At 38.8% G+C, this 27,883-nt stretch overlaps 1 protein-coding gene across 1 annotated transcript; it reads left to right on the forward strand.

Moving 5' to 3' along the window:
• Positions 1 to 19,538: 19,538 nt before the first annotated feature.
• On the forward strand, positions 19,539 to 27,869 carry neil3 (nei-like DNA glycosylase 3). Its single transcript, XM_046406406.1, has 10 exons — positions 19,539 to 19,768; positions 19,943 to 20,052; positions 21,506 to 21,640; positions 22,019 to 22,232; positions 23,120 to 23,194; positions 23,516 to 23,682; positions 24,928 to 25,091; positions 26,428 to 26,842; positions 27,169 to 27,349; positions 27,514 to 27,869. Exons 1-10 carry the CDS (start codon positions 19,664 to 19,666, stop codon positions 27,694 to 27,696), a joined length of 1,749 nt encoding a protein of 582 aa, XP_046262362.1. The 5' UTR covers positions 19,539 to 19,663; the 3' UTR covers positions 27,697 to 27,869.
• The last annotated feature ends 14 nt before the right edge of the window (positions 27,870 to 27,883 follow it).

Here is a 27,883-nt window from a genome sequence, read left to right on the forward strand (position 1 = left end):
CAGCTGGAATTTGTAGGGCTGCAAATGAGAACTTATCAGATAACTCTTCCTCGCCAATTAATAACTTTGTTGTATCTGCAAAAAATCACAGAAATGCATGCATACTTAGCTGGATATGTCATAGCAGGTGACTGATATGTTGTAGCCACATAGGTGACACATGCCTGTTCTGTATGACCCTTGGCTGTAAAGGTCACGTGATCTCTCAGGAGTCTGTGGTTAATCATTCCCTTGGGCCTCCCTGTTCCTGCCAGAGGACCAAGATCCAATACTCCCTCCACAGTGACAGATTACCAAGCACACTCGCCCTGACACCTCAGGACATGCATGCAGTTGATTAATATTAGCCCCTCTCTCGAAAAAAAAGTTTTTTATATTATATTATATTATATTTAATATGTGTTTGAATTCTGCATTATTAGAATTCACGTTATTAGATACATTTTGCTGTTAAATTAACCACATTGTGGCTTAAATGTTAAAGAATGACTGATATTTTGAAATAAGAAAACTGTAGAAATAGTGACTGCTTCCTTTACTCAACTAGTCAGGACTTGATCCTTGGAGGAGAGAGAAAGAGAGCTCACTGCTGTTCCATGTTAGCATTTACATCAGAGTAATACCTAGACACAAGGGCTCTCTGTCACACATTAGACAGAGATTGATGGTTTCTAATGTGGGTGAAAAGGTGACATGCTACACTGTGTAAACTAGACTTTTCCAGGTAGTGCTGTTTTATTGATGCATAAGTATCTCAAGCTGGTATGACCTGATTTTTATCACATATGCAAATATGAACAGAAAAGGACAAAGAGATATTTAAACAAGGCCATATTTTATTTATGATACTTTTATTCAAGCATGAGTTTTTTTAATCTAGTATTGCAAAGCATAAATGAGATTAGTAAAAGTAATCTTTGCTGTTATCTGCAGAGTTTTCTACAAATGCCCTAAAACAAAAAATTTTGGTATGAAAAATTAGACACAAGGATGACACTCAAAGCTGAATTAAGAGTAACCGTTTCTAACTACAGTGTGCCCTTAAGAAATTGTGTTCCAAGTTGAATTCCTGTTTGAATGTGTAATGTTGGTTTCACAGGAAGGATAAAAGATGCATCCAGGATTGTGTGAAAGGTTTTGGTTTTAAGTTTGCTTAAGCGGAGCATCAGCTTATGGATTCAAAGCAACAGGCAAAGGAGACTGTGACCATCAATGAATTACTTTCCTTGCTTCAAGTCCCGACTTGCCCCATTGCCTCCCTTTTAGTCACATACACAAATGGGCCGAGTCAAATGGTTTATGCATCCTGTTTTCTTTTTTTTTTCTTTTTTTTGACACTGTTTGAAATGAGGGTCACAGACCACATGTGAGGCACAACACAGGTCCCAGTCAGCAGTCCTCTAAATGTCCCATTCATGTCGAGACGCTGCTGAGCCAGTTCTTAAAAATCTGCTCGACTGATGTGGTCACTGGGAAAAAACAACAGATGGGGTCAGTTTACGCTTTACTAGCGAAGGTGTACAAATTTAGGAAACCGGCCTGGCTTGATGACATGGGGCGTCTTCTTTCCTGCAGACTTTCCAGTCATTCAGCTTCTGGAAAATTTCAACACAACATCGCTCAAGATTGTACAAGGTATTGGTGCACACCCAACATCAGTGCATTCAGTGGTGATAGCATGAAAGCTGCACTAATCTGAAGCAAATGTTTGTCTTTTCTAAACAGTGAAGCACATTGCACAAACCAGAACTTAAAGACAGCCCTTAAATATTCAGTTTCATTTGATGAGACTCACACTAAAGGGGAGTTCTGAATAAGTCAGCCTTTCAGTGCCTCCTCTCTTTGTTAACATTGTAGACAAGTATTACAAATTAAGTCTTGAGTGAAGCTAAAATAAACTCTCCCATCACATAGCCTTGTAAACGCGGACCTACTATGAGTCAGTCACAGAAGTGAAAGAAGACAGCCTTGAAACAGGACAGACTTTATTGAGCTGTTATGATATCTTCAGTCTACTCTAGACCTTGGGAGATCCAGTCTCCGTAGAGGGACAAAGCTATTGTTTAAGTGAAAAATCTTTCCACCAAATGCACCTGAGACTTCTGTAAGTGTTTGCTAATGTTCCATGTAATGCATGCAAGCACTCCTTGATACTGGCTATTGAAAATCCACCGTGTTCCTCCCCTGATCTCACAACACCTACTGTAATCTCAAGATCAGAGTATCTTTAATATGGTTTTTACAGGAAAATATGGCAAGGCTATTGCATAGGACAAGATGCTCGACTTTCAAATGAAATAATAACTAAAAATCTCTTCTTGCCACCTCACATTTCTCTGGATTTTTTTAAAAAACCATTGAAATATAATTGAAATGAGAAACTGTGCCCATGTTTACTACAATTCTTTTGCCATTACTGAAATGATTGCATCATGTTTTTGCCTGTAATGTGGCACAGCCGTGGTAGTTATCCAGCAGAGATGATCATTTCAGTAAACTGATGCATTCCCTTGTTGCAGACAATTTTCTATTTTATGCCATTTCTCACAACATGTTAAGAGATTTCCAATCAGTTTTTCAACATACAGCATGATGCATGAGAACAAACTTTGCTGTGAAAATGACAAAACACATCCCTCACTCTAAAGGTCTGCCTTGGCTTTCCAAATTATCTGGCATTTATTGCACTTCATGATTTTTTTACACTATCAAGTGGTGAAGTTTTCTTAATAAAAATGTCTTTGAAATCTGAGTCTGATAAGATCAAGAATTCAAATATAAACTGTTACAGAATTGTTAAATACAGCTCATTATTTGAAAAGGCATCAAAGCCTTCTGACTCCCCCAGGTATTGGCTTCATATGTTAAAGCATCGTGACAGAACTTGTGCATCAGTGATGTACAACTGCTGTCAGACAAAAGTCACGCATCTCCAACAAGTAAACTTTTTCTAACACACAGAGTTTCACGGTAATGGCAGTGAAATTACTCAACATTTTTGAAGAGCTTGAGGTTAATGAATGCCACACAAGCAATCAATCTGCTCCCATAAAAAAGAAAAACAAAAGGATGTTTCTGTAGCAACACCACATTTTTTATGCAATTCATAGAAACATTCACAAGGGATCAACATTGTCATCAGGTTCTGGATAATGTCATAGCACTAAAAGAAACATGTTCTTAGGAAACAGGACTTTCTTCGCAGTATTGCTGTTAAATAGATTCTTATTAACTGGAAAATCTGTGATTTGGTAGATCCTTTCAACAGAGTCTAGGCCTGTTGTAATGACTGTTGAAAAAACAAGTACTGATTTCACTGTATATCTAACTATGGTTTTTGCCCAGAGTGCACTATGCACATGCACAGAGCTACATGAGTTTGACAGGGCGTAGAGGCTGTTTTCATCCGAAAAGCACAGTGTGCCAAGTAACAGCAGCTTAAATGAGGCTGTTTTTATTGGCTCCTTAGTGCTTGGCTCTTGGAGAGTTTAGCCTCAGCAGACATAACCCGCAGTGTCTTAAATAGCTTGTGAGGTCCTGACTTTGCTTTCAACTAAGTGGGTCGCTTTATGATTATTTTAACTGTGAAACAATTATTTACATTCCATCTAACTGATAAAAGCTTCACCTCCACATGTGTTTAAGGTTTTACTTTATGGTGTAGTCTGCAATGAGCACTTAATATTACTGTGGCAAGTGTGATAAGACTCTTCATTTAAGCAGGTCGAGGCTCAGCTACCTCTCTTACAACTTAATGCATCTGTGGTGGGAGCCTGTGCTTAATGAGAAAATTAATTCAGGCTATTGTAATGCAGATGTGGTTGCCTTATGTGTAAAGGCTGTGCATTTAGCATGCAGCACTCACTCATCTCACAATGGTCACGGAAATCCCAATAGAACAGCCCCCTGTAGACATTTGTAATATGAAGTAGCTCAAAGACAAAGAACATCAAACCTTTTCACCTTGTCAGTGCATGACATTTGGGTCTATATGATGATTATTGGTGATGAAGGCTGACAAGGTCTCTTTACATTTTGTGGGTATTTTAGACGTGACAGAGAACACCTGTGCTCAAAGCGGTTTATACCATTTGTCAAGGTGAGGTTTGCCCCTCAAAACTGTCAGCCTGTGTTGTGCTTACCGATCCTAGTTTTGATGTCGAAACTGTCACCATCCCTTTTATAGAAGTTTTCAGTGGATCGTGCCACTCAATCATCATGTGATCTATTGTTTAAATAACTCGATCGTGAATATGAATATTCAGTAACAGTGGGAAAAAAAATAACACAAAACAGCTAGTCTCAAGAGTCCATACTTACCACCAACAACCAAGATCTATTGCAGACAGAAAACAGAAAAAACAAGAACACAGCCTTATTTCAGTTTCCAACCATGAGCGAAAAGGTGAAATAAATTCTAAGATCAAAATGCTTTGAAAATTAGATTATGGGATCATTTTCTGCCTTCTGTTGGGAAAAGAAAAGTCTTACTCTGCTATACATGTTGCAACTTATGGTTTATTGAGATAACCCACTAAAAGAGGTTTCAGAGTTTCTGACCATCCCCACGGAGACAGAGGTGAGACAATACTCTGTGTGAGCAGTCAACCAGAGCTTAGGATCATCACAGTCACCCACCAGGGGACCAGTCTCTCTAAGCATCACTCAGGTCTGTGTGGAGCCAAATAACCACTGTCACGCTTTACTTTGAATGTCCCTCTTTAGTATGTATAAGCAGTCTGTAAACAAATGAATGTTTTAGAACACACTATAATGTAGCTGTATGGAGACATAAGGTATAGATCTCCTCCTGTGGGCACCTAAGTGGAGGCCGCTGTATAAACAGATAACAGCAACAATAGATGAAAACTTAGTTTTAATAGTATTAAATATGGTTTCATAAAAATGTCTTTACAGTGTGTTATAAACTGGTTACTAATGCCATGGGGGCACTTAACCATACCTTCATACAGTGCTGCCTGATACATAGACACACTGCTCTCTCTGTTTTTGTAGCAACACTAGGTTGAGACATATCTGCGTGTCTAACCCTGTTTAAAAAACATATTATTACTGCAGTTTAATTCTAAGAGGACACCTACTGTGAGTACTGATTGTGAGATTTTATATTGTCACAGCTGACAAGATGAAAGTGATGTTCCGCTTTCCCTACACTGTTGTTAGCTTGATTGTTTAGCTGTTTTGCATTCAAAATTGAATCCTGTTTGTGGTGAAACTAGACTGTAGATAGAGCAAACCTGATATAAAAATGAACTTTGTGGGAGGAAATATGCAGGCATTGGTGGTCTGCCACTGCTGGAATCGACTCAGAGTGTTTCCACTGGAGATGCCAAATGGTTGCAGGCTGTGCCAAGAGAGAGATGGATCAAGGCGACGGGCCGTGGTGTTCCCATGTCTCTGATCACAGAAGGTAGACTCTGCAGGGGAACCTGGGAAAGTCCGGAGGTGGGAACAGTTTCTGATTTGCTCTCTGAGCACAGCTTCGACTCGCCCATGCTGAAAAACCTCTGCGGTGCATTTTCATTTAGATCAAAGGGCCCAACCCCATTTCCAAGCATGCAAACACAGAGAAACATCTGCCAGCAGTATCCATGATATTTCTACTGAGGATTTTCCAAATGGCCATATTAAAACAAACTCTGTCAGCCACACCCCTGACAACTGGAGATCTGACCACTCTTTGTCTGCATCTGCCCTGGTTTGAGAGGAATATAATCAAGATTGGCCTTCCTAATCGTGAGAAACAGGGAGCAAAGATTATAAGTCATGTCTTCTTAGTTCTATTCACCCAAAATACATTTGATTAAGTATCGCAGCTCAGTGACAGATTTACATCAGTGGCATGATGGGGAAAGTAAATTCTTCCAGTGAAGCATTACAAACGCTTATTTCTCATGCATATCAAGTGGCATTTTTTTTTATATTCTTGAGGGATGATCTACCATATGCTGCCTTGTCTCAAAATCTGAACCAGATATTGAAACCACTGGATCTGCACAGAAAACAACTGCAATTATCTCACCCCTCTGGCAGTTTTAATTTTACATATATTCAGAACAAGATGATTTAATCACTGAATATGAGGTTAAGTCATTTTAACTGACATTCCTGCTTTATGTAACCCCTTACATAGCCCCTTTACCTGCTGCATTTGACGAGACAGAGAAGTCTATCACATGCCTGTAATTGCAGTAAAAATACACCTGAAACATAGCTGCGCCACCTCAGCTCTTATTAGTTTGGAGAATTTAAACAAATCTATGCAGAATCTGAGTAGTGAATCATCAGTCATCGCAGATGTCATGCCTTTGTGTAAGTGCATTTCTTAGTCATCTTCCTTGTCCTTGATTGGGCATAGTTGCAGTTGACTGGCAGGGATGGTGCAATCGTCTGCTGGTCTGTTCATAGCCTCTCCTCTAGTTTTCTTGGTGATTGTGTTGCTATGGAAATAGGCATCCTGGCTAACACACAGGACAGACTGTCTATAAGCACAGTTACTTTAAACAAGCAACTCCCTCAGGCAGCACATAGATGAGACTAAAAAGCTGCCTGAGGGCGTGATTGAAAAAGGGGTCATAATGCCATCAGGATTTACTTGTGAATGTTTCATATGCTGACAGTAGTTAATAAGAAATGATCACATACATGTATCCAAACAAATGACAAACGAAAAAATAGACAAAATCTAATCCGATTTCCTCACTAAGTTAAACTACATTTGAACATTGCTTACAGAATGACATTATTTAATAATCGTTACTGGCACTCAATAGGAGCCATTATGCAAGACATATTTATATTTATGCATTATTTATATATTAGTCAAAACATATCTTTTTTATTTAATAACTGGCAGAAGCTTTTGCAGAGTTGTTTACATATAATATGCAGATGAGTTAAAATGGAATGAAATATGTCAAATTTTAGGATTCAAGGAACCTTTATTGTCATACCAGCTCACTTTTACATGTTTGTGGTACGAAATTAGGACTCAGGTCCTAATTTAGAGTTAGGATATCTGATCTCCAAGGTTCCTTCAGAGTATTCAACTACATCTCACTGGTTTCTTCAGCAAATAAGCTGGCTCGGTTGTTACTGTTACTTTTCCTTCTGACACTTTTGAGACTGCAGCTCTAGTCTGAGACTACACAACTACTACCTGGCAGCAATGTCAGCACCAGAATCTGAAGTCTGTTCAGCCAAACCTTCCTGCACAGGGGGTTTCAGCAGGAAACCTTCAAAACAGACTTTCACACCTTTAATTTAAACAACACAGATGAACATGGTCTTGGCCTGGGTTTTTGAAAGGCAATTGAAAACAGATACATACATTTAGCTAGTTATTGTGGTGTCTGACAGTTCAAAAGCAAATAAGCTTTGTATTGTAGAGTCTCTATATTAACAGTAGCAGGAATTTATTCTTGACATTTGGAAAAAAAAATGATGATGTTTGCTAAGAATGAATTTTCATTCATTATACTAATACACATCACTTGAATATGAAAAGAACTGAGGTAACCACATGAACAGACATTCACAATGCAAGGTTTCCTCTCAAGTGCAGTAATTGAACAGTTTCTGTATCAGGCATAAAATATTTGTAATTAACAGACAATCCCAACTTAATTTGGCCTCGGTCTCTGAATTGCAATTTCTTTTACTTTATCAAAATAGTTTTCTTCTAGTATGAGGCCACACAAAAAAAAACAACCTGTGACTGCAGGTGAGTGTTGAGACCTGGAAAAATCTGCTCAGTAAAATGCCTGCTGATAGTTCAAGCCTGTTAAAGACTTGGCGTCTGGTCAGTAGATGAATTCCTCCCACACCTTCCTCTACTCTGTGTTCCTCTCTTGGTAATGATGTTCTCTCTGAGGTTTCAATATGACAGTGGATTGATAGTGTGAAGGTGCTCAGGATGCCACATCAATTCTCTGTGACTCTGCTTAAGCAGAGCTGAGTAACACTGCTCCCACTCTCTGTTTATGCTCTCTCTGCCTCTGTCTTTGTTCATTTTTGCTATTTTCAGTTATTCACTTCTTTCCATCATCTTTCATTTTCTACTTCTGTTTCTTTTTTTCTTTCAAATGGCTCAGTTAATGTCTAGACTCATTTTCATTTCATGTTTTAAACTGAAGCCTAAACTGAAAGGCAAAAGGCAGGACACTGTGTTAAACTGATATACTGATCCTTCTGTCTTTGGCAGATTATGACACAAACTGTTGTGAATGAGTGCTAAAGCACAGGTCGGCTCAGTGTAATCCTAATGACCACAAGTTTCACGTGTGATGAAACATTAAACACAATAGCTAAGCCAATCTCTCTGCCTTCAGTCTCAGATGGTAAAGATTATTTTTAGCCTCATGAGTACAAAGTTTAACTAGACTAAATTAAATGGAATTATAATTTAGTTTCAATATAGAGAGGTCCCTTATAGAAAACTAAAATCCATAATGATATGAAGCATTTCTATAATTAATTTAAATGGAAGAGAGGAAAAGAAGAAAATGGTAAATGAGGCGAGGGAGACAAAGATAAAGTTCTACCATCTGTGTTGGTGGCTGGAGTCACACTGAGAATGCACCTGTGTGAGACAGAGCCCATTATAGAACAGTTACAAGGCCATTTCCACAGAGGGAAGGCCACAAGTGACCAATTAGATAATTAGAGCATCCTTTTTTCTCCATGTCTTCCTGTCGGCTTCTCTTTCTCAATCTCTCTCCAAGCTGAAATTTTAAGCTTGAGCATGAAAAACTATAACTATCTTTGCTGTATAGGCCCAGCTGGATGCACAGAAAAAGCATAGGGGTTAAGGGTAGAATAGAGAGTATGTCATTTGTCTTTGTCAGCACACCACAGACCTTGTTTATTCTCTTGACCCAAGTCATTGCTATTGCAGACTGCAGAGAATAATTATGTCTGGATGCATCTGGATTGTAGCATGCACTGAAAAGTGACCATTTGTGGAAGTAAATTACACTTACGCTCTTAATTTCAAGCATAGACTCTTTCCTTTCCTAACTATTTTAACTTTTCTTTCAGTAGATCTTTAACTTTAAGCATGTTTAGATTCAGTGCCAAAGGAGGAAATAGTATGACCAGGGTGTGGCGGTTATAGTGCTTGGACAGTGTGTGATTTCAACACTGTAATTTTTGAACATTCATATGTAAAGCTGATTTTTTTGGCCACATGGAGGCAGCAGAAACTAGTTGTGATCCCAATACTGACATGTTATCACTTGTTAAGTTGATGGTACACTTGAAACAGTTGCTTATTTCCACATCCAGGAGTTATGGCCTAACATTATCATTCATCACTCTGTCTCTAAGTAATTCATTCTTTTTTAGCTCTGTTTTGGTCTCAACCAACTTCTGAGGGAAATATCTGCCTCTTTAGTAGCTATATGCTTCAGTATGTCCAATAGCTCGTTGCTCACAGTGTGTGTCTGCTGTTTGGTGCTGAGCAGGTAGTGTACACTGGGTTTTTAAAGAATGAAACGGCTGAGGTGTTCACCTTCAAACTACATTGTGTTGGCAGTGAACCAAAATAGTAACGTTTTTAAACAATTAGATGTGACACTCCACAAATCAAACTCTGAGCAGCCACTTGTACACCATCGCATTGTTCTCCTATTGTCAACATTGCTACTATAAAACTTCAATCCACAGCAACATGAAATACACTTTCATGTTGAAGTTGACAAAGAAACTTAACTTTTGAAACTTTATTTTCATTTCATCCACATTGTTGCAGCAAAGGATAGTGAGAGATGCCAAATACTATAATATATGAAAAAACAATAGACCAATTAAAATTAACACTGTCACTAAGCACATGAGCTTCTCCGTCTGGTGAGTGAAGAGGTGAAAAAAAGAACAATAAAAGTGGAGAGTTGTTTTTCTTCATCTTCCTTTTCCTTCTGGTCCATGTGACACTCAGTGATAAATAATGAAGCTCAATTGCAGCCTGAGGCAACCAAGCACACAGCAGCTCCCAAAAAATCAAGGCTTCAGATCAAAGGATTAGCTGTGGAAATCTATGCACTGGGCAAACTAATGACCGTGTGCTTCGGCTGAGTGCATGTGTGGGAGTGTGTTTATTTCACAACTGTATAAGAGAGCAACAGAGAGAGAGAGAGAAATATAATTTAAAAAATGGCAAACAGGAGCTGTTGCACTAATTGAATCACGACTGATTTCATTGTGTTGTTGTTGTCAGCAGCCTGTTATCATGAGATACAGGTTGATAGAGCTGACGTGTGTGTGTGGTGGGAGTTGTGGGGAGGACTGTTGAGGAATTGCTAATATTTATCTGTGTCATTTTTTCATTATGATCCTAAAGACCATTCTGTAAGAAGCTGGCCAATCGCTTCAAAAATGTAATAAATGTTATGTTTGCTACGTTATTTCTCGAAAACATTTGCCAGCATCAACACTAGCCAATTTCTATTCACACTGTCATGCTAACATCTTCACAGTGACAGTGCTAACATGCTGATGTTTGGAGGGTCATTTGTTCACCATTTCAACCATGTTCATCATCACAAAATGTCATTAGTTTGGCAAGTGTCTGGTCATGAAGCAAAGTATTGGACACATTTTGACATTACACTACACACACACATCTTAAGGAGACCATGAATGTCTGTGCCAGATTTCATGGCAATTTATCTAATTTTTAAGATATTCAGTCAGAACCACAAGCATCAAACAGTAGTTATCTTCAGTCTGGACCACAGGTGAACCTGACCAACAGACAAATATTTCTTAACTAATTAACTGAAGTGCATTTTATGAAAATGCTATCATACCAACCCTCAATAATTTCATGTCATGCTGCAGTGAGTACCACATCCTATCTCCATGTAATTCCGATTCAATTCGCCCCATTTTAACTTTGAGCTACACAGGCATACAGTGACTTTCCCTCCTTTTTAAAAAGGCTTATGGACATATTTTCTTATCTGCTTATATCCTGTGTTAAGAGAAGACCACAGAGAAGAAGACTGAAACAACAGGGTTGACGGGTTACCTGCAACCATTAACTTCCCTGCTGACCATTTCCATTTGTCAGAATAATGCAGTTTGGGGATATGGGTGTCAACTTAAGTGGGCATTTTTTACATTACAGGTTTACAGGTTTCAAGTCTTAGGTGGGCCTGCCAAAGTACACACTGCACTGAGTCACCCTTGTGCTAAACAGAAAAACAAGATGACATGAAAAATATATAAAGACATCATCGGGTGGGAGGTTTTTCAGCTGGTGACTCATGTGGTTGCGAATGACAGTCATAACTCTGTAAGTCTGTAAGTAAGCCTCTGAGATGTCAAACCTCAGATGGACTTGAACATAAAAAGCCAATAACTGTTAATGACATTGCGCCTGAAAAGTGATAATAAACAACATTTTTCTTTAGAAAGTCTCTTGTGGATTGTGGTTGGAAGACTCACATATTTCGCTGTTATTAATTATGAATTATAAAGAGCTGAAAGTTGAAACAACTTTGTCATCAGGCCTGTTCATGGCAGGTTCAGTCTGGATGATGAAGCCGAGCAAACTGCTCATTCAGAAGGAGTGTGAAGTTGAGAGAAAATGCCTCTTGATATGGGTTCAATTCTTCTGGAACATTCCTTTTGTGGTATCTGCTTCAAAAGAAATGTTGCGGAGAACGCAACAAACTCCATGAAATGATGATTCAAGCCTCCACATCAATATGCATATATGATCAAACTGACATCAAGCGCAACATCAGCACCTCTTTTAAGAGCTGGTGTGGCTGAATGTCTCAGTGTTGAGCAGGATGCTTTATGTCTTTGAGCAGTGTCTTCTTATCTGCAGGTTGTTTCATACACTAACCTGATACACTAACCTGAGCTCCTGAAAGTGTAAAACAAGAACTCTGCTTTATCAAATTGTGATAAATCTCAGCGAGTTAATTCAGATCAAAGATTCTGTTTTGTTGTTTTTGTATGTAATTTTTTTTATTAACAAAGATGTGAACAAGTTCCTGCTCCAAGACAGACTTATTTGCATGCCTCTGCTCTGCAAATAAATTAATTCAGTACAGTAAACAGATAGAAAATCCATAGATCCATAGAAATTTGGGGATCCACTGATAAAATGCACACTGTTCACAGCTAATTTCAACTTGTAAATGTTATATTTTGCTACAGTGAATACGGGAAATAGGCTACCCACTCAACTATGTTGAGGTTGTTGTTAGTAATAGTAAGACATAAAAATCTTTAAAAAACTGTCATGACTGTGGCGTTAAATCCAGAAATCATCTCCCCAGCCTCACCGAAAATGTTCATTCAGGATCGAATCATATTTTTTTCTTCAAATCAAGATGGAGACATGTTGCTTATGCGTATCTGTCTTTGCCTTTTGACATTTCTTTTTCAGACACCTGTGCTGATTGATTGAGAAATAAATTAAGGGCAACCTAATCTTTGGCTGCATTTACTGTTTGCAGATGAGGTGATTTTCCTGATTTTATTTGGCAAGTAACATCAATCTACAGGAATTTAACTCGGCAACATATAGTGCTAAAACAGATACACTGACATAACCACACCAACTCACACAAGGTAGAAAAATAGAAAATACAAAAATGGGACCACTTGTGCTTGGTGGAGTGTACATATGAAAATGAAAACTAATATCTGACCTTTGGCTACAAAATAGATTTAACACTATGGTGTTGTAACAGGAAATATTACAGTACGTAAGTGAACCGGCGAAGGTTCTTGGGCAACAGAATGAATAAACACTGGTTTCAGACATCAGCCTCCTCATCAGATTCAGAATTCAATTCGAGGCTCTTGTGATGACTGAACAATCACTGCAGTGTTATGTCTCTAAGGTCCTCTGATCAGCTTTTGTTGGTTATTCCTCGGTTTAAAAAAGAAGTATTTCTATTTGATGCTGTGTTATGCCTTTTATTTTGAAGTTCATTGTGAAGTGCTTTTGGGGGCTAAATAAATGTACTTACTAAGATTGTGGAGGTGACTCTTATCAAAGACAAACCACTGCTGAACTGAGGCAGATTCTAATCTTTTTTACCTCAAGAGTCCACTTGCTGAATGAAGACTGTGAGATGCAGTTAAAAGCTCTAAAATCTAGTACGTGAACCCTTAACTTGGGTTTTTCTCAAACTTTTTAAATTCACTATACAAAGTAAACCAAGAATGCGACCATGTGGACACCTGTTTGTGCCATCCTGGTGTCATGGAGCAGGACTCCTGGCCATAGCTTGCTTAGGCATAAGAGTTGACTTGACTTAACGCCCTCCTGTAAATCATTTCTGCTGACCTCCTGCTGGTTAACTTTTCACCCTGCACAGCAGGACTCAGTGACATTATTGTTGGATATGTTTACAAGTTATGAAACACAATTCCAACACAAACCCAACCACACCTGTGGGGGTTCTGGGTTTGGTCTGAGGTGAGACAGGCTTGAAACTTCAAACAGAGGTGGCAGGAAAACATTATGCTTCAGATCCTAGGCTGGTCTGACAACATTTATTTGCTCACTGAAATAGCTTTGTGTCTATTAGTGTGAGTGCCATCATTTATATCTAATTAAATGCCCCATTATGAAATTAGTCGAACAGTAGGTTATGCACTGTGTGTGGGTAATAGAGATTACAGTATTGATGTCAACTGAAAATTGAGTTTCCTCTCAGACATCAGCTCAAAGAGCTGGATGTCCCAGTTTAAACTAATGCAGTTATTTTGATGCCTGATGTTGGTCCAGTTTTCCCAGTGACAAGTGCAGCCTGGTGAGAGTGGAGGAAAAGAAATGAGTGGTTTTGTCCAACTCCTTTGAGAGGAGAGCATCACTGATGAAGAAGGAAACACTGCCACCTAGAGGAGGAATATGTGAACACTGAACTGTAGCTTTTTCCTGCAGCCATTTTGTTGCCCTGAATGAATCCATCACTATCATGTCAAAAACCAGCAGCTAACTTGGCTTGTGTGTCTTGCTATTGACAGAGCTCCAGGGTGTCTGTATATCTAGTGTTTGAATCTTTTGACAACATTTTGCCCCTTTGACTGCTTCTGGCATCTGCGTATGAGTGTTTGTGTGCATGTGTGTGTGTCGTTTTGTTGCAGCAACTGACTTCACATTGAAGAAAGCAGGGTTAGTTGTTTCCTGTTTTCCTGGTCATTCCGTGGTTGACTCAGTCCTTGACTTCACATGCTTCGTCCCCGCCCTGTTCAGCTGACCTCTCCATAGCCCAGCAGGCCTTCGCGTCTGAAAGGTGCCACGTGTAAGCTGAGTACTGGGATGTGGTTTGATGTGGTGAACTGGGCCATGGAAGCAGAAGGAAACAGCTCACTGCAAGAAAAACAAAACAAAAAAGAAAAAAAACAGGAAAATAGAAACGTCAACCCTCAAACCCTCAGTTTTCTTAATAAAAAGTGCAATGGTCAGATGCTATAGTGTCATGAGATTTGTCTTGATTCTACAGCTCTTTCGCTGTATTTTCTTGAAGCACACCATAGTACAGACTCTTTCTGCTTTATTGGTGGTAATGTCAAGGTTTTCATTGATTTTACGTTGCATCAGACACTAGTTAAATTATTTTCTGCCTCTAGTATCTTCGTAATTTTTAAAACTTATTTTTACAAAACAAGCCAAAAATGATAACAGATGAAACCAGGTGTGATGTTAAATGACTAATTCACATTTTATGCAGTGAGTAGCATGATTTCTGATGAAATAGAGCTCTTCAGGATGCTTCCAGCTGAGAGAACCAAACAAGAGGGACTTTCTTATGAATGTGTTGCAGGACCGAGTGTGTGTTCAGGATGGAGTCGTGGGATAGAGAGTCACTGACATGTTTCCTTAGTGAATGTGTGCTGCTATTCACAGCCCTTGACCAGGGAAAACTCTGATGGAACAATAATAAAGATCCTTGAGGCAAGTTGACGCAATGAGCTTATTGTATACGATAAGCATTTAATACCCCTGTAGATTAGGCAGTAGGAACTTGAGTCTATGGGAAAACTGAACTGTACCTTGAGGAGCCAGAATCAATGGTGGCAATGTACATTTCTGCAGTCACGGATATGTTGAAACCTTACATTTCATCATGTTCAGTTTTCAGTTTTATGTTGTAACATAACTGTACCTAAAGCTTAGGCGCAAAAAAAACTTTGGCTAAGGTTACAAAAAAGTCATATTTTGGCTAACCTGATTTTGTCACCACAAGCAAGGCCCAGTTTTTGACTGAAATCCAGTCAATCCAGACGTCTTGTTAAAAATACCTGATTTCTGGCTGAAGTGATCTCTCACTCGGCAGTCTGCCATCCCTTCTTGCTCATGAGAAAGTCAGCTCTTACATGTAATGTGAACATTATACACTTATGGTTACAAATGTTGATATGATATGTATGAAACATACAAACTTAACATATGTGTGGTTTGCAGAAATATACAACGTCAGCATTGCACTGTGGTAAGTGGACGGCGTTGAGCATGGGAATATTTTAAGGGTTACAGGTTGAGTCATTTGTGTGACATTCGGAAACAGAACATCTCTGGAGATACACGATCTTTAAGACTTTTTTTTTTATCTCCATCACATTATGAATTTTCATTATCCTCTGCTACTGACAGGAACAACTTAAATTCCCAGATTGCCAACATTATTGGTAGCATTCATTAATGGTAAGTATGAACGAGTACAGTGCCACTGCACACCAGTATGTCCCTGGAATAATGAAGTGCAATTGAGACGTACAAGATATGGACCATGGAAAAAAAGACAGAAGTTATATTTACTGAACAATATGCTTAGACAGAACTCAATCTTACCACATTATATTAAACTATAGAATATTCATATTTGGAGGCTGCAAATGAGACACTTTATAAATAGCATTATTAGCATTCATTAGTTATTGCCAAGCCAGTGAAGACAGACACTGAAATGTGACCCTGGTGCTGCAAGTACTTTTGAAATCCCAGTTGCATAGCAACGCATCGCCATCTGCAGTTAAGCTTTTCTCCACCAAAGAAACAACTGTCACTTTTGCTTTACAGACAGTTTTATACCTAAAACTTTTCCAGAGAAAAATATAAACATCATTCTGTTTGAAGAGTTTGAGCCTATTTTTCAACACTGTTTCATTTCCACATATATTAATACCGTAGCTGTTTGGAAATACATATGTGTGTTACTTTTTCAGTAAATATGATAATTAACTACCACATATTCTGTGCAGTCCACAGCAAATCTGTAATACTAAAATAATATTTACTTGCTCTAAATTACGGTAACTTGACTTGACTTTAATGTACAAAACAGTCCAAAAGGATTCTAAATTAAATTTTTATACCAAAAATACTGCAAACCAGAAATTGAATAAATATTTTGATCATAATGCAAAATGTATAGTTGACTAACGTTCCTTATAGTGTTAAAAAAATGAATTATGCATAGCAAGTCACAAAGTCAGTGTTTTATGCTCCACTTCCCAGCAGCTCAATAGGTTCTGATTCTCATTTAATGAATGAAATCATATTTCACTTCAGAACTCTATGAAGTATGCATTTAACAACCATCTAGACACACACACATACTGTAGTTCACGCAATTTATGAACTACGTGTGTTTTAATGTCCCACAACACAATGACATACATGCACACTCACACACACACAAAGAGCCCATCCATACAAACGCACGCATGAATTATGCAGTCACATGTGTATCTTTATATACACTGGTGTCTATAAATAGAGACAAAGAAACATACATGTGTACACCATACAGAGTGAGTAACAGCTGCACAGCAGCTATTAGACTAGAAGATGTTGGCAAGTCTCAAGACAGTTTGCTTCATCTGTAAGGAGTCTCTTAATGGTTCAATGAAAAATGTTGACTGGAGTTGCTGAGTATGCTTGTGCCTTGATTTACAACAGCCTTACATCTGTGTGTGTCTGTGCTCCTCTACAACACACAAAACACAGAGCACAGGTGTGGAACTAAGTCTGTGAGCTATTGAAAACTAGCCATACCAAAGGATTATTGCTTTCAGAATTTGCTGTCAACGTTGAAAACAAGACCAGAATTTATTTATTACGAGAAAATCACGGTTTCATCTGAGCATCCTGAAGCAAAGCACAGAATTCCCATCAGGTATGTCAGCCTCATCTTTTCTGGACAAAAACGTCTTTTTCTTTTAGCAATGATTTCCAGCTTCAAGAGCTCAGAGGAGTGGCAGAGTTGTTGTTGATTTGTGTGATTACTTCAGCTTTTGACATAAGTAAGCAGTCAAATGGGAGGCAGAGCACAGGGAAACTGGTACTTACATGTACACTTATTTGTGAGAAAATGGCTGCTGGACCACAGCTGCTGAATCCCAAATGACAACATATCAGTGGCTCTACAGGATTATTGATGTACATTTTGGTCAGTATATCATAAATAATAATAATAACAACAACATCATCAACAACAACAACAACAACAACAACAACAACAATAATAATAATAATAAAGTTGTGGCCAAATAAGTTAAATGAGTTGCAGTCGAGGTGTACTGTGTGTGGTTCCTAGTGTGCAAAACTGCACTCAGTAGTCAGCACACACTCAAAGACACAGATGAATGCTCTCACATTTGCATACACACCCATGTTTGTGCGTGCAGTTGGTGAAGTTGTCCAAAACCACATTCTGAGGATTCATTTTGGCTTCTCTCTGCATGCCACACCTGGTAAAACGATGCATTTATCTTGACAGACCTTGACACTTTTCCCCCCAGTGCTCTTCAGTTTGCTGCCCACGCCTGGATGATCATCTAGATCCTGAAATACTGTACCGCTGTTACTGCACTTTTTATATTTCAGCTGACAAACTACTTTCCCTGTGTTGCTTGCTCCATTGAGTCTCCAGTTGGGTTTGGTCTCAGGTTCCACTGAGGAAAAATCTTTTTGAGGACATTTAAGAGCATATTATGCCCTTTCTGGAACTCCAAAGCAGAAGTCACTGGATTTCAGCTAAAAGTTTCATAATTCAAACTGGGACAACAGCAACACATGGGAGGTGAAAAGGGAGAGTGAGGGATGTACAATACACAGGAAGGACAAAATATCACATCACAAATTGGTTACCAAGCACTGTTTATGCTTGGAAAACACACACAGAATACATTATGTTACATAGCACTTGTAGTGGATATGGTGAGGTCAATTCACTGAAGAAGTTTGAACTGCACAGCCCTGCTAATGCTTTCATTTTATGATTTTTTTTCCCTGTCATCATACATTTAAATTTTCATGTACTGTACTGAAAAGCAAAACATTTAAACTGAATCTGAACCATCTGAGCCTCATCAGGTGGTGTTTGCCCTTTAATGTTTCATTTGTCTCATTCTGTGGATGGAGCAGAACTCTGCATACCCAAAGGGAACATTTCTGCTCTTATCCTGGGATAATGTAGGTCCTGAAGCAGGAAAGGCCACAGTCTGGTTTGTAGCAACTTGGATTATAATTCTTTGGTGAGACCCATCTTCAAGTACTTCAGTTCCATCGGAGCCAAAGCTGAAGAGCAGATTCAAAATTTTCAACACTTTTTTGCTGAGTGCTGCCTTTTTTTTTTGAAGGAGGACATGGCTGTACACAGAACATGGAGTCTATCTATTTTTATCTGAACACACAGAAGGGTTTATGCATGGTGAAACTGCAGAGTAAACAGGTTGTTGCAATTACACAAGCAAGTCATGCAGAAAATCTGAAAATTATAAGTGGATTTTAAATAAATAAATCTAGCTTGTATGAATGCAGTAGATTTATCGAGGGTAGCATAGTCAGATCGTAAGGACATTTCAAGAACATGTCGAGCAACTTGAACTCAACATCTAATGTTAAATCAAACTCAAACAAGAATTTGGTACATTAGAATATTTACTTTTTAGGTTTTGAGTTTTAACTACTTTGGTCAGTTAAGACTAATAGTTTTACATGATGATCAGTTTGTGTGGATAAACAAACATCTATCCATCGACATTACAGGTTTCATCACGTTTGTGCAGTCTGTAGTACCAACAATGGTACTCTACCGCCCTCAAGTGGAAAGCATGGAAATTACACATAATTAAGACAAATGCAAATTATAAGGGATACATTTTGGTTTAATAAATAAGTAATACTGGTTACTGAAAATAACAAAAAATTGGTTTTGTCTGAGTCCAACTTGGCTGTTTAATAATCATGGTGTTTATTTTCACTTAAACAAGTAAAAGTATGAATATGAAGTTAGTCTCCTCTGAACTGCAATCTCTTACTAGGAACTTCACTTGATTAAATGGCATTCAAGACATGGGGTTAAACATCCCACAAATACAAAAATTCTGTCCGTGTGAAGCGCAAACATGCGAGTAAAGAATGGAAAGCGAAGAATCATTCTCAAAAATGAAGTCGCTTTTGTATTGATGATGAAGAAGAATGAAGTGAACGGTTTGAGGAAAGCTTCGCGCAGCGCCCGTTTCCGGATACAAACCGTACTACGCCTGCGCAAAATTAAACTTTGTGGCGGGGAACCAAAACGACAACAAACCCTTAAGTTAGCTAGTAGACGGACTGCTAATTTACGTTTTACTAGAAAACAATTTTTACATCCAGGCGTAGACGATGGTTGAAGGTCCGGGGTGCACATTAAACGGAGAGAAAATCCGCTCGAAAGTCCAGAAAGGACAGAAATTGAAAGAGATTAGAGGAAGTTTGGTAACTTCAGCGGTATGTTATGGCGTGTTTTCCTGTAGCATGTTAACCAGTTTACACCAGTCAACTAGCAATCAGTATGTCTCTGACAACTTTAACTAGTTTTTGTGAGTGAGACCTCAAGCTGATGTAACTGTAACCAGCTGTGTTTTGTTGCTACATGTTAAACCAGTTTGCGTCCGTTTCCAGAAAACCAAATCCGAGGGAAATGCCTTCCACAGTTTTCGTGGTTGTCATTACACGAGTGTTGAAACTCTGGGAAAGGAGCTCTTCATGTACTTTGGACCAAGAGCGATGAGGTATTTTAAGAGTGAATCATCGGGTTTTGTTTTCATCACAGTAATTAGATTGTTAGTGAAGTCTGGGATTTTGGGGGTTACGGCAAATTCTGTCACCTGTCAGCTGAACAGTTATGTGACCTGAGAGGAATTGCAGGTTTTGTTCCAGCAACGTTAATATATTTGGAGTAAAGAAAAAAAAAGTATGCCTAAATTTTAGACATACATTTTCTTTTTGATAAGCGTTAACAAACATCCCACGTAGCCTGTATAGTTATTTTTGTGCTTAATCTGTCAAAATTGTGACCTTGTTAAAATTCCTTGGAGGGACTTTTTTGTAACTGCTGTTATTCAGGTATTAAATTAAGTACAAATCCAAAAATAAAAGTGATAAAGGATGATAAAAATGTTGGCAATAAAGCTGAAACTCCTAATTGGGTCCCAGTCTGGTGGGTGACAAAACTTGGTGCGATGGCTGTTAATACCTTAAGCAGGCATTTGTAAGTTTTCCCCCTCAGACTTATCATTTATTTTGACAAATCTGTGTGGTTTGCATTTGTGTGTCTGTATATTGTAGAAATGTAATGGAAATAAGCCAAAATCAAAAAACAAAATGAGCCCTTCATTTTATTTTCTCAGCCTAGATGACTACTGGAAGGGGTAGTTAATACTGATAAAATTATCTCTCGGCATACAGACAGAAGGTAGATTAGAGGTACGTTTCTGGCAACTCAGTTGTGAAAGTGGTTATAGATGTTCTGTTTACATTGTGTCTGTTTACATTGTTTATTGTATAATAATGCAGTGCAATGTTTCAACCTTTATGAACTAAATTAAACAGTATTTGTGGCTACTCTAGTGAATCAAATGCCCAATAAACACAGTTACTTGGTGCACTGATGCAAAAACTGTAAAATTACAGAATTGTAAAAATAGATGACAGTATTCTAACACAACCTGAGACATTAAAGGGATAACTACAACTTTGATTCCAAAGTGGAAAATGTGTGCTGTGTTTTGATGAGTCCACATTTCAGATTGTTTTAGGAAGTCATGGACACTTGGAACACTGAATATGTTGTCTTTGTACTGTATTCAGTTTTTTATCAGTTGAAAAGGAAGTACAAATCATTGCTTTATGTCACAGCGTCCCAACTTTTTTGGAATTCGGTTTGCAAATGTGAAATGTGATAATTTTGAAAATCTGAAAAATGTAAGTATGTACATTGATATAACAGTGCTAGTTTTAATTAAATAAATAACAATTACAAGTAAAATAATAATAAAAAAAAAAGCAATCTGCCCTGTGCAAGCACGTAGTATTCATGCCTCGATGGAGAGCACCTCGGCTGCTGCTGTGGCTGTTGATAGACACACACAAGTTGTTGCTGGAGCCTCTGACGTTTCTGTGGCACAGTGTAAGTCTCTGACCTTTTGATTTTGCTTTCTTTCTTTCTCGCTCACATCCTTTTAGGATCCACTTTGGTATGAATGGATCAATGCGTATAAACCCTGCTGAGAGGAAGGACAGGACTGGCTCCATACCTGTACTGGAGATACACTTGACTAACGACATTGTGTGCTTCTTTGACAGCACTGTGGAAATAAGGTAATGGGGACACCCTGGTATAGCCTAGATAGATTGAGGTGACAGAAGTTCACCTTGGGTTATGAGTTTCATTCAGTGAGTATGTCCCACATTAGACAGTAGCTATTGTTCCATGAAAAACACAGTGTTTGGCTTGACATTTGTCCTGTTCATTGACTGCAAGGTCTTGGTGCACCATTCAGTAGCCAGTCAGACATTTATTTCTGCTGCCTGAAAATTTCACCTATGCCATCTTTTCTGATAACAAACAAATGGAAACAGAATATATGATAGAAACAGTTTTGAAATGTATAATCTCAAGAATGCATCCATTAACCTCCTGCCAGCAGCCATATATCTTCTCAATTCTTCCACTACTATAAAACTGTGTGCTTGCAGGTTGACAGAAGACTGTGAGCAAAGGGTGAGGGCGATGGAGAGTCTGGATGTGTGCTCCCCCAAGTTCAGTTTCTCGCGCTCTGAGGATGCAGTGAGGAGCCAGAGTAGCAGGATGCTCTGTGATGTTCTCCTAGACCAGGCTGTCATGCCGGGAGTCGGCAACATCATTAAAAACGAAGCCCTGTTTGACTCGGGCATCCACCCAACCGTGAAGGTAAGGAACAGATGATGGATTGTGTTCAGCAGAGGAACAAAAATAAAGAGGGTAAAAATGCAGGACAACTCTCCCAGAAAAAAAGTTTAAACCCTTGTATTATTGAGTGAGGAGAGTGAAACAGAAAAGACAAACAAGTGCATTGTGGCACAGATATGCATTCCCGTCAGTACAGTTTGGAAATGTTTTTCATTCATTCAATCATTTATTTATTAATTTATGTGGTCTTTGAGATTTGAATTGATGTTTCCCTCTGGTTCATAATATATGATATCTTATATAACACATCACTCAGGTGTGTGTGGTGTGGCAAATGAAAGAACCAAAGATTCACGCTGGTCTCCTAGAATATTTTCATGAAGTGTTACTTATTAAATGCTAATGCTACTTTGCTGCATAGATGCTTCAGTTATGCAACTGTTTTCTCCCCTTAGAAAGTATTAGAAAGGGTATAAGAACACAGCACAGTAGACCAAAACATTAATCTAGAACTTTTGGCTCCATCCTCTGGGACCACTGAGTCTTTATAAACCTCTCCTCCATTATCAAGCCGCTAGGTGTCCTGAAAGAACGCCGAGTGGTGAGTGTGTGTGTGTGTGTGTGTGTGTGTGTTAGGTCTTTTTGTACATCGTGTGAACCAGAGTCAGGTCCTCTTCTGGGCTGCGAGTGTTGAGTATACACTATATGTAATTTTTTTTTCTTCATTGCATCATTTTAAAGTCAGTTTTTCGTTCCCGTCTGATGCTTTTATTGTTTATATTCTTGTATTATTGATTTGCTGAGTGTGAAGCGGCCTTCGCCTCTGTTTTGAAATGAAGAGCTATACAAATAAGGTTTATTCACTCTCTGGCTTTGAGCTGTAACTAACTGTGCTGCTCCATTCTTAGGTTCAGCAGCTGACAGGCGAGCAGATCCGCCACTTGGTGAAGATGACGCGTGATTTCACTCAGCTGTTTTACAAGGTTAGACGTTTGTACCTCAATGGCAGAAACACTGAAAATAGTTTGGGTGGTAATCCCAGATCTGTATGTGCACGCTAAGACAGACACACACATTTACTTGTGGTATTTAGTTGACACCTCCTTTAGACTGACATGCAGTGGTGGATTGATTTATAATCTTGTTGCTGAGGAAGGAGAGCAAAAGCACTGCAATGAGAATAGACAAAACAAATATTCCTGTCCGTGAATAATAGACAAGAACAAGTGAAGTCTGTTTTTTTTCTTGTTCTCTTTATCCATGTCATTTTATTCACTCTCGTCTGCCTTCCTCGTCTCTATCAGTGTCGCAAATCTGGCTCTCCTCTCTACAAACATTACAAAGTCTACAAGCGTCCCCAGTGCGGCCAGTGCTTTCATGTCATCACAGTCTGTCGTCTAGGAGACAGCGGCAGGATGACTTACTTCTGCGAGCGCTGCCAGAAAGGAGATCCCAGCAGGGTTGACATCAGGTAGAAATCCTCATAGACCTTTGGCACTTTGAAAAGACACTGTCTTGTATTTTTTTAAGGACTGTTTCAAATATGGCCTCAGTAGTGAGAACGTTATTGGAAATATACAAGACTAAACCACTTAGCATAACCTGTTTTCTGTGAAGGGATTGCATACTGTATATTGCAATTCTATTATGCTACTGTAGTCCTACTACTTCTGCTACTCTCTACTAACTATACATTACATTTACTTCAGTTATCCGGATGATTATAGGATAAAATGTTTTTTTTTTTCAGGATTTTAATTCTTGTTAGTATGTTTTAATGATTTTATTTTAATAGTTCAAATGCTTAATTGTAACATGGACAATAATTAGAGTGAAGTCACTGGCAATGACTAGGCTCCCTCCAACAACCCTCATGTAGTATCTATAAATGGGATATCATGCAAGTAAAAATGAGAATCTAAAACATAATACCAAAAAACAACATGGTAAAGCTAGGTGTCATTTTTTCAAAGCCTAGTCTTTGCAGAAAGTTCTGAAGGCTTTTAAATAATACGTTCAAATTTTGAGAGGCCATCTTTGCAGGCAGATGGGCTTGGCAGGGAGTGGGAAGTGTGATGGGGGAAATTAATGCGCATATAAGGCTGTGTTTGCCAGACAGGGCACAGGCTCAACACCTCCTGGGTTGTGTTTGAGCAAAGCTTTGCGAGGTGTTAGAGCCTAAAGCCCTTACAACGCATTACACAGCTGATAAAGCAATCTGTGAGGAAAGTTTCCTGAAAGCCTTTGCTACTTTTCCTCCTCCATGACTGTTGGCACTGCAGATTTGCTTCCTTGTCAGACATAGTCAAACTTCATGTCAGAGCGCTCACATGAATGCTGAGAGCAATTATTTGAAACATGTTGCCTTCTCACATATCTTCTCTGCTTGAACTACAAATATGTTTTGTTTTTTTCCCCTGTATTTTACATAATTACAGTATGAGCTGTTGAATAATTTCTCTTTCTTTCTTGTTCACTGAGAGAAAATAATCTTATATTTCCATTTTATTCCTGTTATTTCCAATAAATTTCCATTACTTTCTATGGAAAGTTTTCATCTTGAATTTTTTTGCAACCCTGTTAAACTCTTAGAAGATCAGAGTTTGTTTTTATGCAGTAACCTTATTTCTGCTTTAGTACACATGCTGTATTAATTGTCAGGCCTGTTTTAGCAACACAGTGTCATTAGGATCACTGTTGTGTGTGTTTTATCCAGTAAGGTCCCCATCAGAAACAGCCTGATAGGCTGGGCCTACAATGACAGAACCAATGATAATGTGGCTAAGAAGGAGGAAGAGGACTGGGCCTGTCAACTCTGCACACTCATCAACCAGCCTGCAGCAAAAGCCTGTGATGCCTGCTTCACTCCAAGACCTGAGGGTGAGTGAAATGTTTTTTTTTTAACAGTCACTGAATTTAATGGGTCATCGAAGTGTCCTTGTTAGCAAAAGATGGAAAAATAGTAGCTGCAGTTTCCTCTTTAGTTGAATGATCCCTTGTGACCTTTTTGCCGTGTGTGTGTCAGCGATGAGCATATCTGTCAGTTTGCCATTTTTCTTCTATCTTTATATGTTATGGCGGCAGTGAATTAATATTTTGAAGAAATGTCCTCGCTATCTGTCTGTTGAAACCACCAAAACACAGCTGGATAGTTAATTACAGATATAGTTTGCTTTGCATGTTTTTTTTAAATTTAATTATTTGTGTATTTTTATGCTCTCAAATTAATTTCAAACAGCTTTATGAGAAACAGTACTCATGACTAGTTTTTTTTTTCTTTCCATGGTCCATTTTACGCTGGCCATTCTAAGCTTGTGTGAATTTTGACTCTCCGCTGATTCCTGCAGTAGGTTCACATCTTGTTCTCAGCCCAAACACACTCTGATCTGGACAGAACCCTACATTTTCAGGCATCTGGCTACATTCATAGTATGTTTTATTTTATTTTTAAATTAATTTTGATTATTTTGTAGAGATAATTTTCACCTTGAAATCAAAAGTCTTTCTGTCCATCAAAAAAAAAAAAAAGAAGCCATGATGAATACCTTTTACAGTGCCTCTATTTGAACCACTTGAGTTTTAACAGTGTCCTCTCTTGTGCAAATAAGAATGAGTCCACCAGGTCTGCACACATACAGCTGCATTTTATACTGATGTGAGTGTGTGGGTAATGGCAAAGGTTTTTTATTTTTGTTCCTTTTAAAATTTGTGGAAATGGACGTTTATTTCTCTTGGGGAAAGTGAACTAAGCACAATTGTTCTTTTTCAGTAATGTCATGATTTGGATTTCTATCTTTTACTGTTGACCACTGATCTGCTTCTCTAAAACAGCTGGGGGATAGGTGCCTTGCTCAAGGGTACTGTACGCTAATGGTATTTTTTGTGGAATGGGAGAGTAATGCTTATCTACAGCTCCCGGTTAATGACTCAGATGTCAGACGATTATTGAAAACATCTCCATATTTTCAAAGTTGTATTATGCGGGGGCTCATTTCACAGAATTTTGCATGAGGGCATCTTCAGCACAACAGATTGTTTGACATTTTATTTGACGACCCAACGCAGCAGTCTGGTGCTTACTGGTAAATTTTATGGCATGTTAACCACTTAAAAGGAACAACAAGCTGCATTTTTACAAGAGCAGCCAGTGCATCAGAATTAATCTGCAGCTGCTGAACATGAAATGAGTTTTCTCACTTTGGCTCCATCTCCACAGTCCACAAAGACAGCATTAGCGCTGAAGCATCACCCTTCACTGCTGATTTGATTAAATACCCCTGCACTGCCTTCAAGAAGCCACAAGAGGAGCTCAAAGTCAACTGGAGGTCTGCATTTGGGACTTCAACCCTTGTTTTCTCTGACTTGAGCAAGAAGCCAAAGCCTGTAAACTCCCCGCTCTCCCCAGCCGACAGTCATTTGAATTCCTTGGCGGCAGAGCAAGGTTTATATAAATACAACGTCTGCCAAGGGACAACAAGCCCCAATTATGCCTCTGGTGGCTGGCAGAGGCAAAGTGCCGAGCTCTCCGATGGGGAATCAGTGGCCTCCTACAGTCACCCATCCAAGAAAATGAGAATTGATCACAGTCCCTTTCTCAGTAACAATGCTCAAAATGGAACCCCCAACTCACGGTGAGTGTATCTCTCACTTGGCTATTCATGAATAAGTTTATAATAAGACAAGTTTTTTGCAACTTCAGGGAGATAAGTGGGATAAAAAAGCATCTGAGTGTGGAATTTTTAATGCAACATTGTTTAAAAAAAAAAAAAAAAGCTCAGCATGACAAATAGCCATTGTAAGGTCCCATGCAAATACATTTGTAACCAACACATATCACCACATACGGTTGAAGATTGCAGGTTGTTCGCTCACTAATAAGGGTTGATGTGACAGGTATACTTGTGTTTTATTTTCAATTTATTTCAAACTAATAAGACTGTTTCTTCACCTCTGTCAGTACTCGCAGAATAGAGGCATCAAGCCGCAGCTCCTCCATTTCTTCCAGTCCCAGTGTCCCATGTTGCGCATCCCATCGTCGTCCCGCAGTCCTCAGAGTGGTCCACAAGGAGGGGGAGAATAAGGGACGACAGTTCTACGCCTGCTCGCTTCCCAGAGAGGCCAAGTGTAACTTCTTTGAGGTGAAAATTAGCTCTTATCTCTATACTTTTGTGTATCCTGAAAACCTTAAACTGTTATTTTAAAATATCTTTTGTTTTAGCCTATGTCACTTTATCCTGTCAACTGTCTGCCTGAAACAAAAGCTCACCACTAAGTTAATAAAACCTTGTTTTCTGTGTTGCAGTGGGCTGACTTGCACTTCCCTTCTTGTCACCATGGGAAACGCTGTTTAATGAGGACGGTTCTCAAACTAGGTCCTAACAATGGCCGGACTTTCTACACCTGCAGCTTTCAAAAGGGTAAACAGTGTGACTTTTTCCAGTGGGCAGACAGTGGACCAGGGGTGTCCATCCTCCTCGGTTGTTGAGGTGTTTTTGCAGTGCATCACTTTTATACAAAACCACGTTGCCTGTAGTTCATAGAGCTAAATGGATATAGAAAGGGACCCGATAACTCTATTCACTTCATGAAATACACACATTGTACTGAATCATACATTTAATGAAGAATAGCATGATAGCAGATTTCAGATACTGCCATCAGTTTGTATAAAA

The sequence above is a fragment of the Scatophagus argus genome, chromosome 12 (assembly GCF_020382885.2).
Source record: "Scatophagus argus isolate fScaArg1 chromosome 12, fScaArg1.pri, whole genome shotgun sequence".
In the NCBI taxonomy this organism is placed as follows: domain Eukaryota; kingdom Metazoa; phylum Chordata; class Actinopteri; family Scatophagidae; genus Scatophagus; species Scatophagus argus.

What these genes read in the sequence shown, in the direction of transcription:
- neil3 (XM_046406406.1), top strand. Translation starts at nt 19,664, where the DNA reads ATGGTTGAAGGTCCGGGGTGCACATTAAACGGAGAGAAAATCCGCTCG. An exon ending in GCATCCACCCAACCGTGAAG is followed by an intron (nt 22,233 to 23,119) that starts GTAAGGAACAGA and finishes CTCCATTCTTAG; the next exon opens with GTTCAGCAGCTGACAGGCGA. An exon ending in CCAAGTGTAACTTCTTTGAG is followed by an intron (nt 27,350 to 27,513) that starts GTGAAAATTAGC and finishes TCTGTGTTGCAG; the next exon opens with TGGGCTGACTTGCACTTCCC.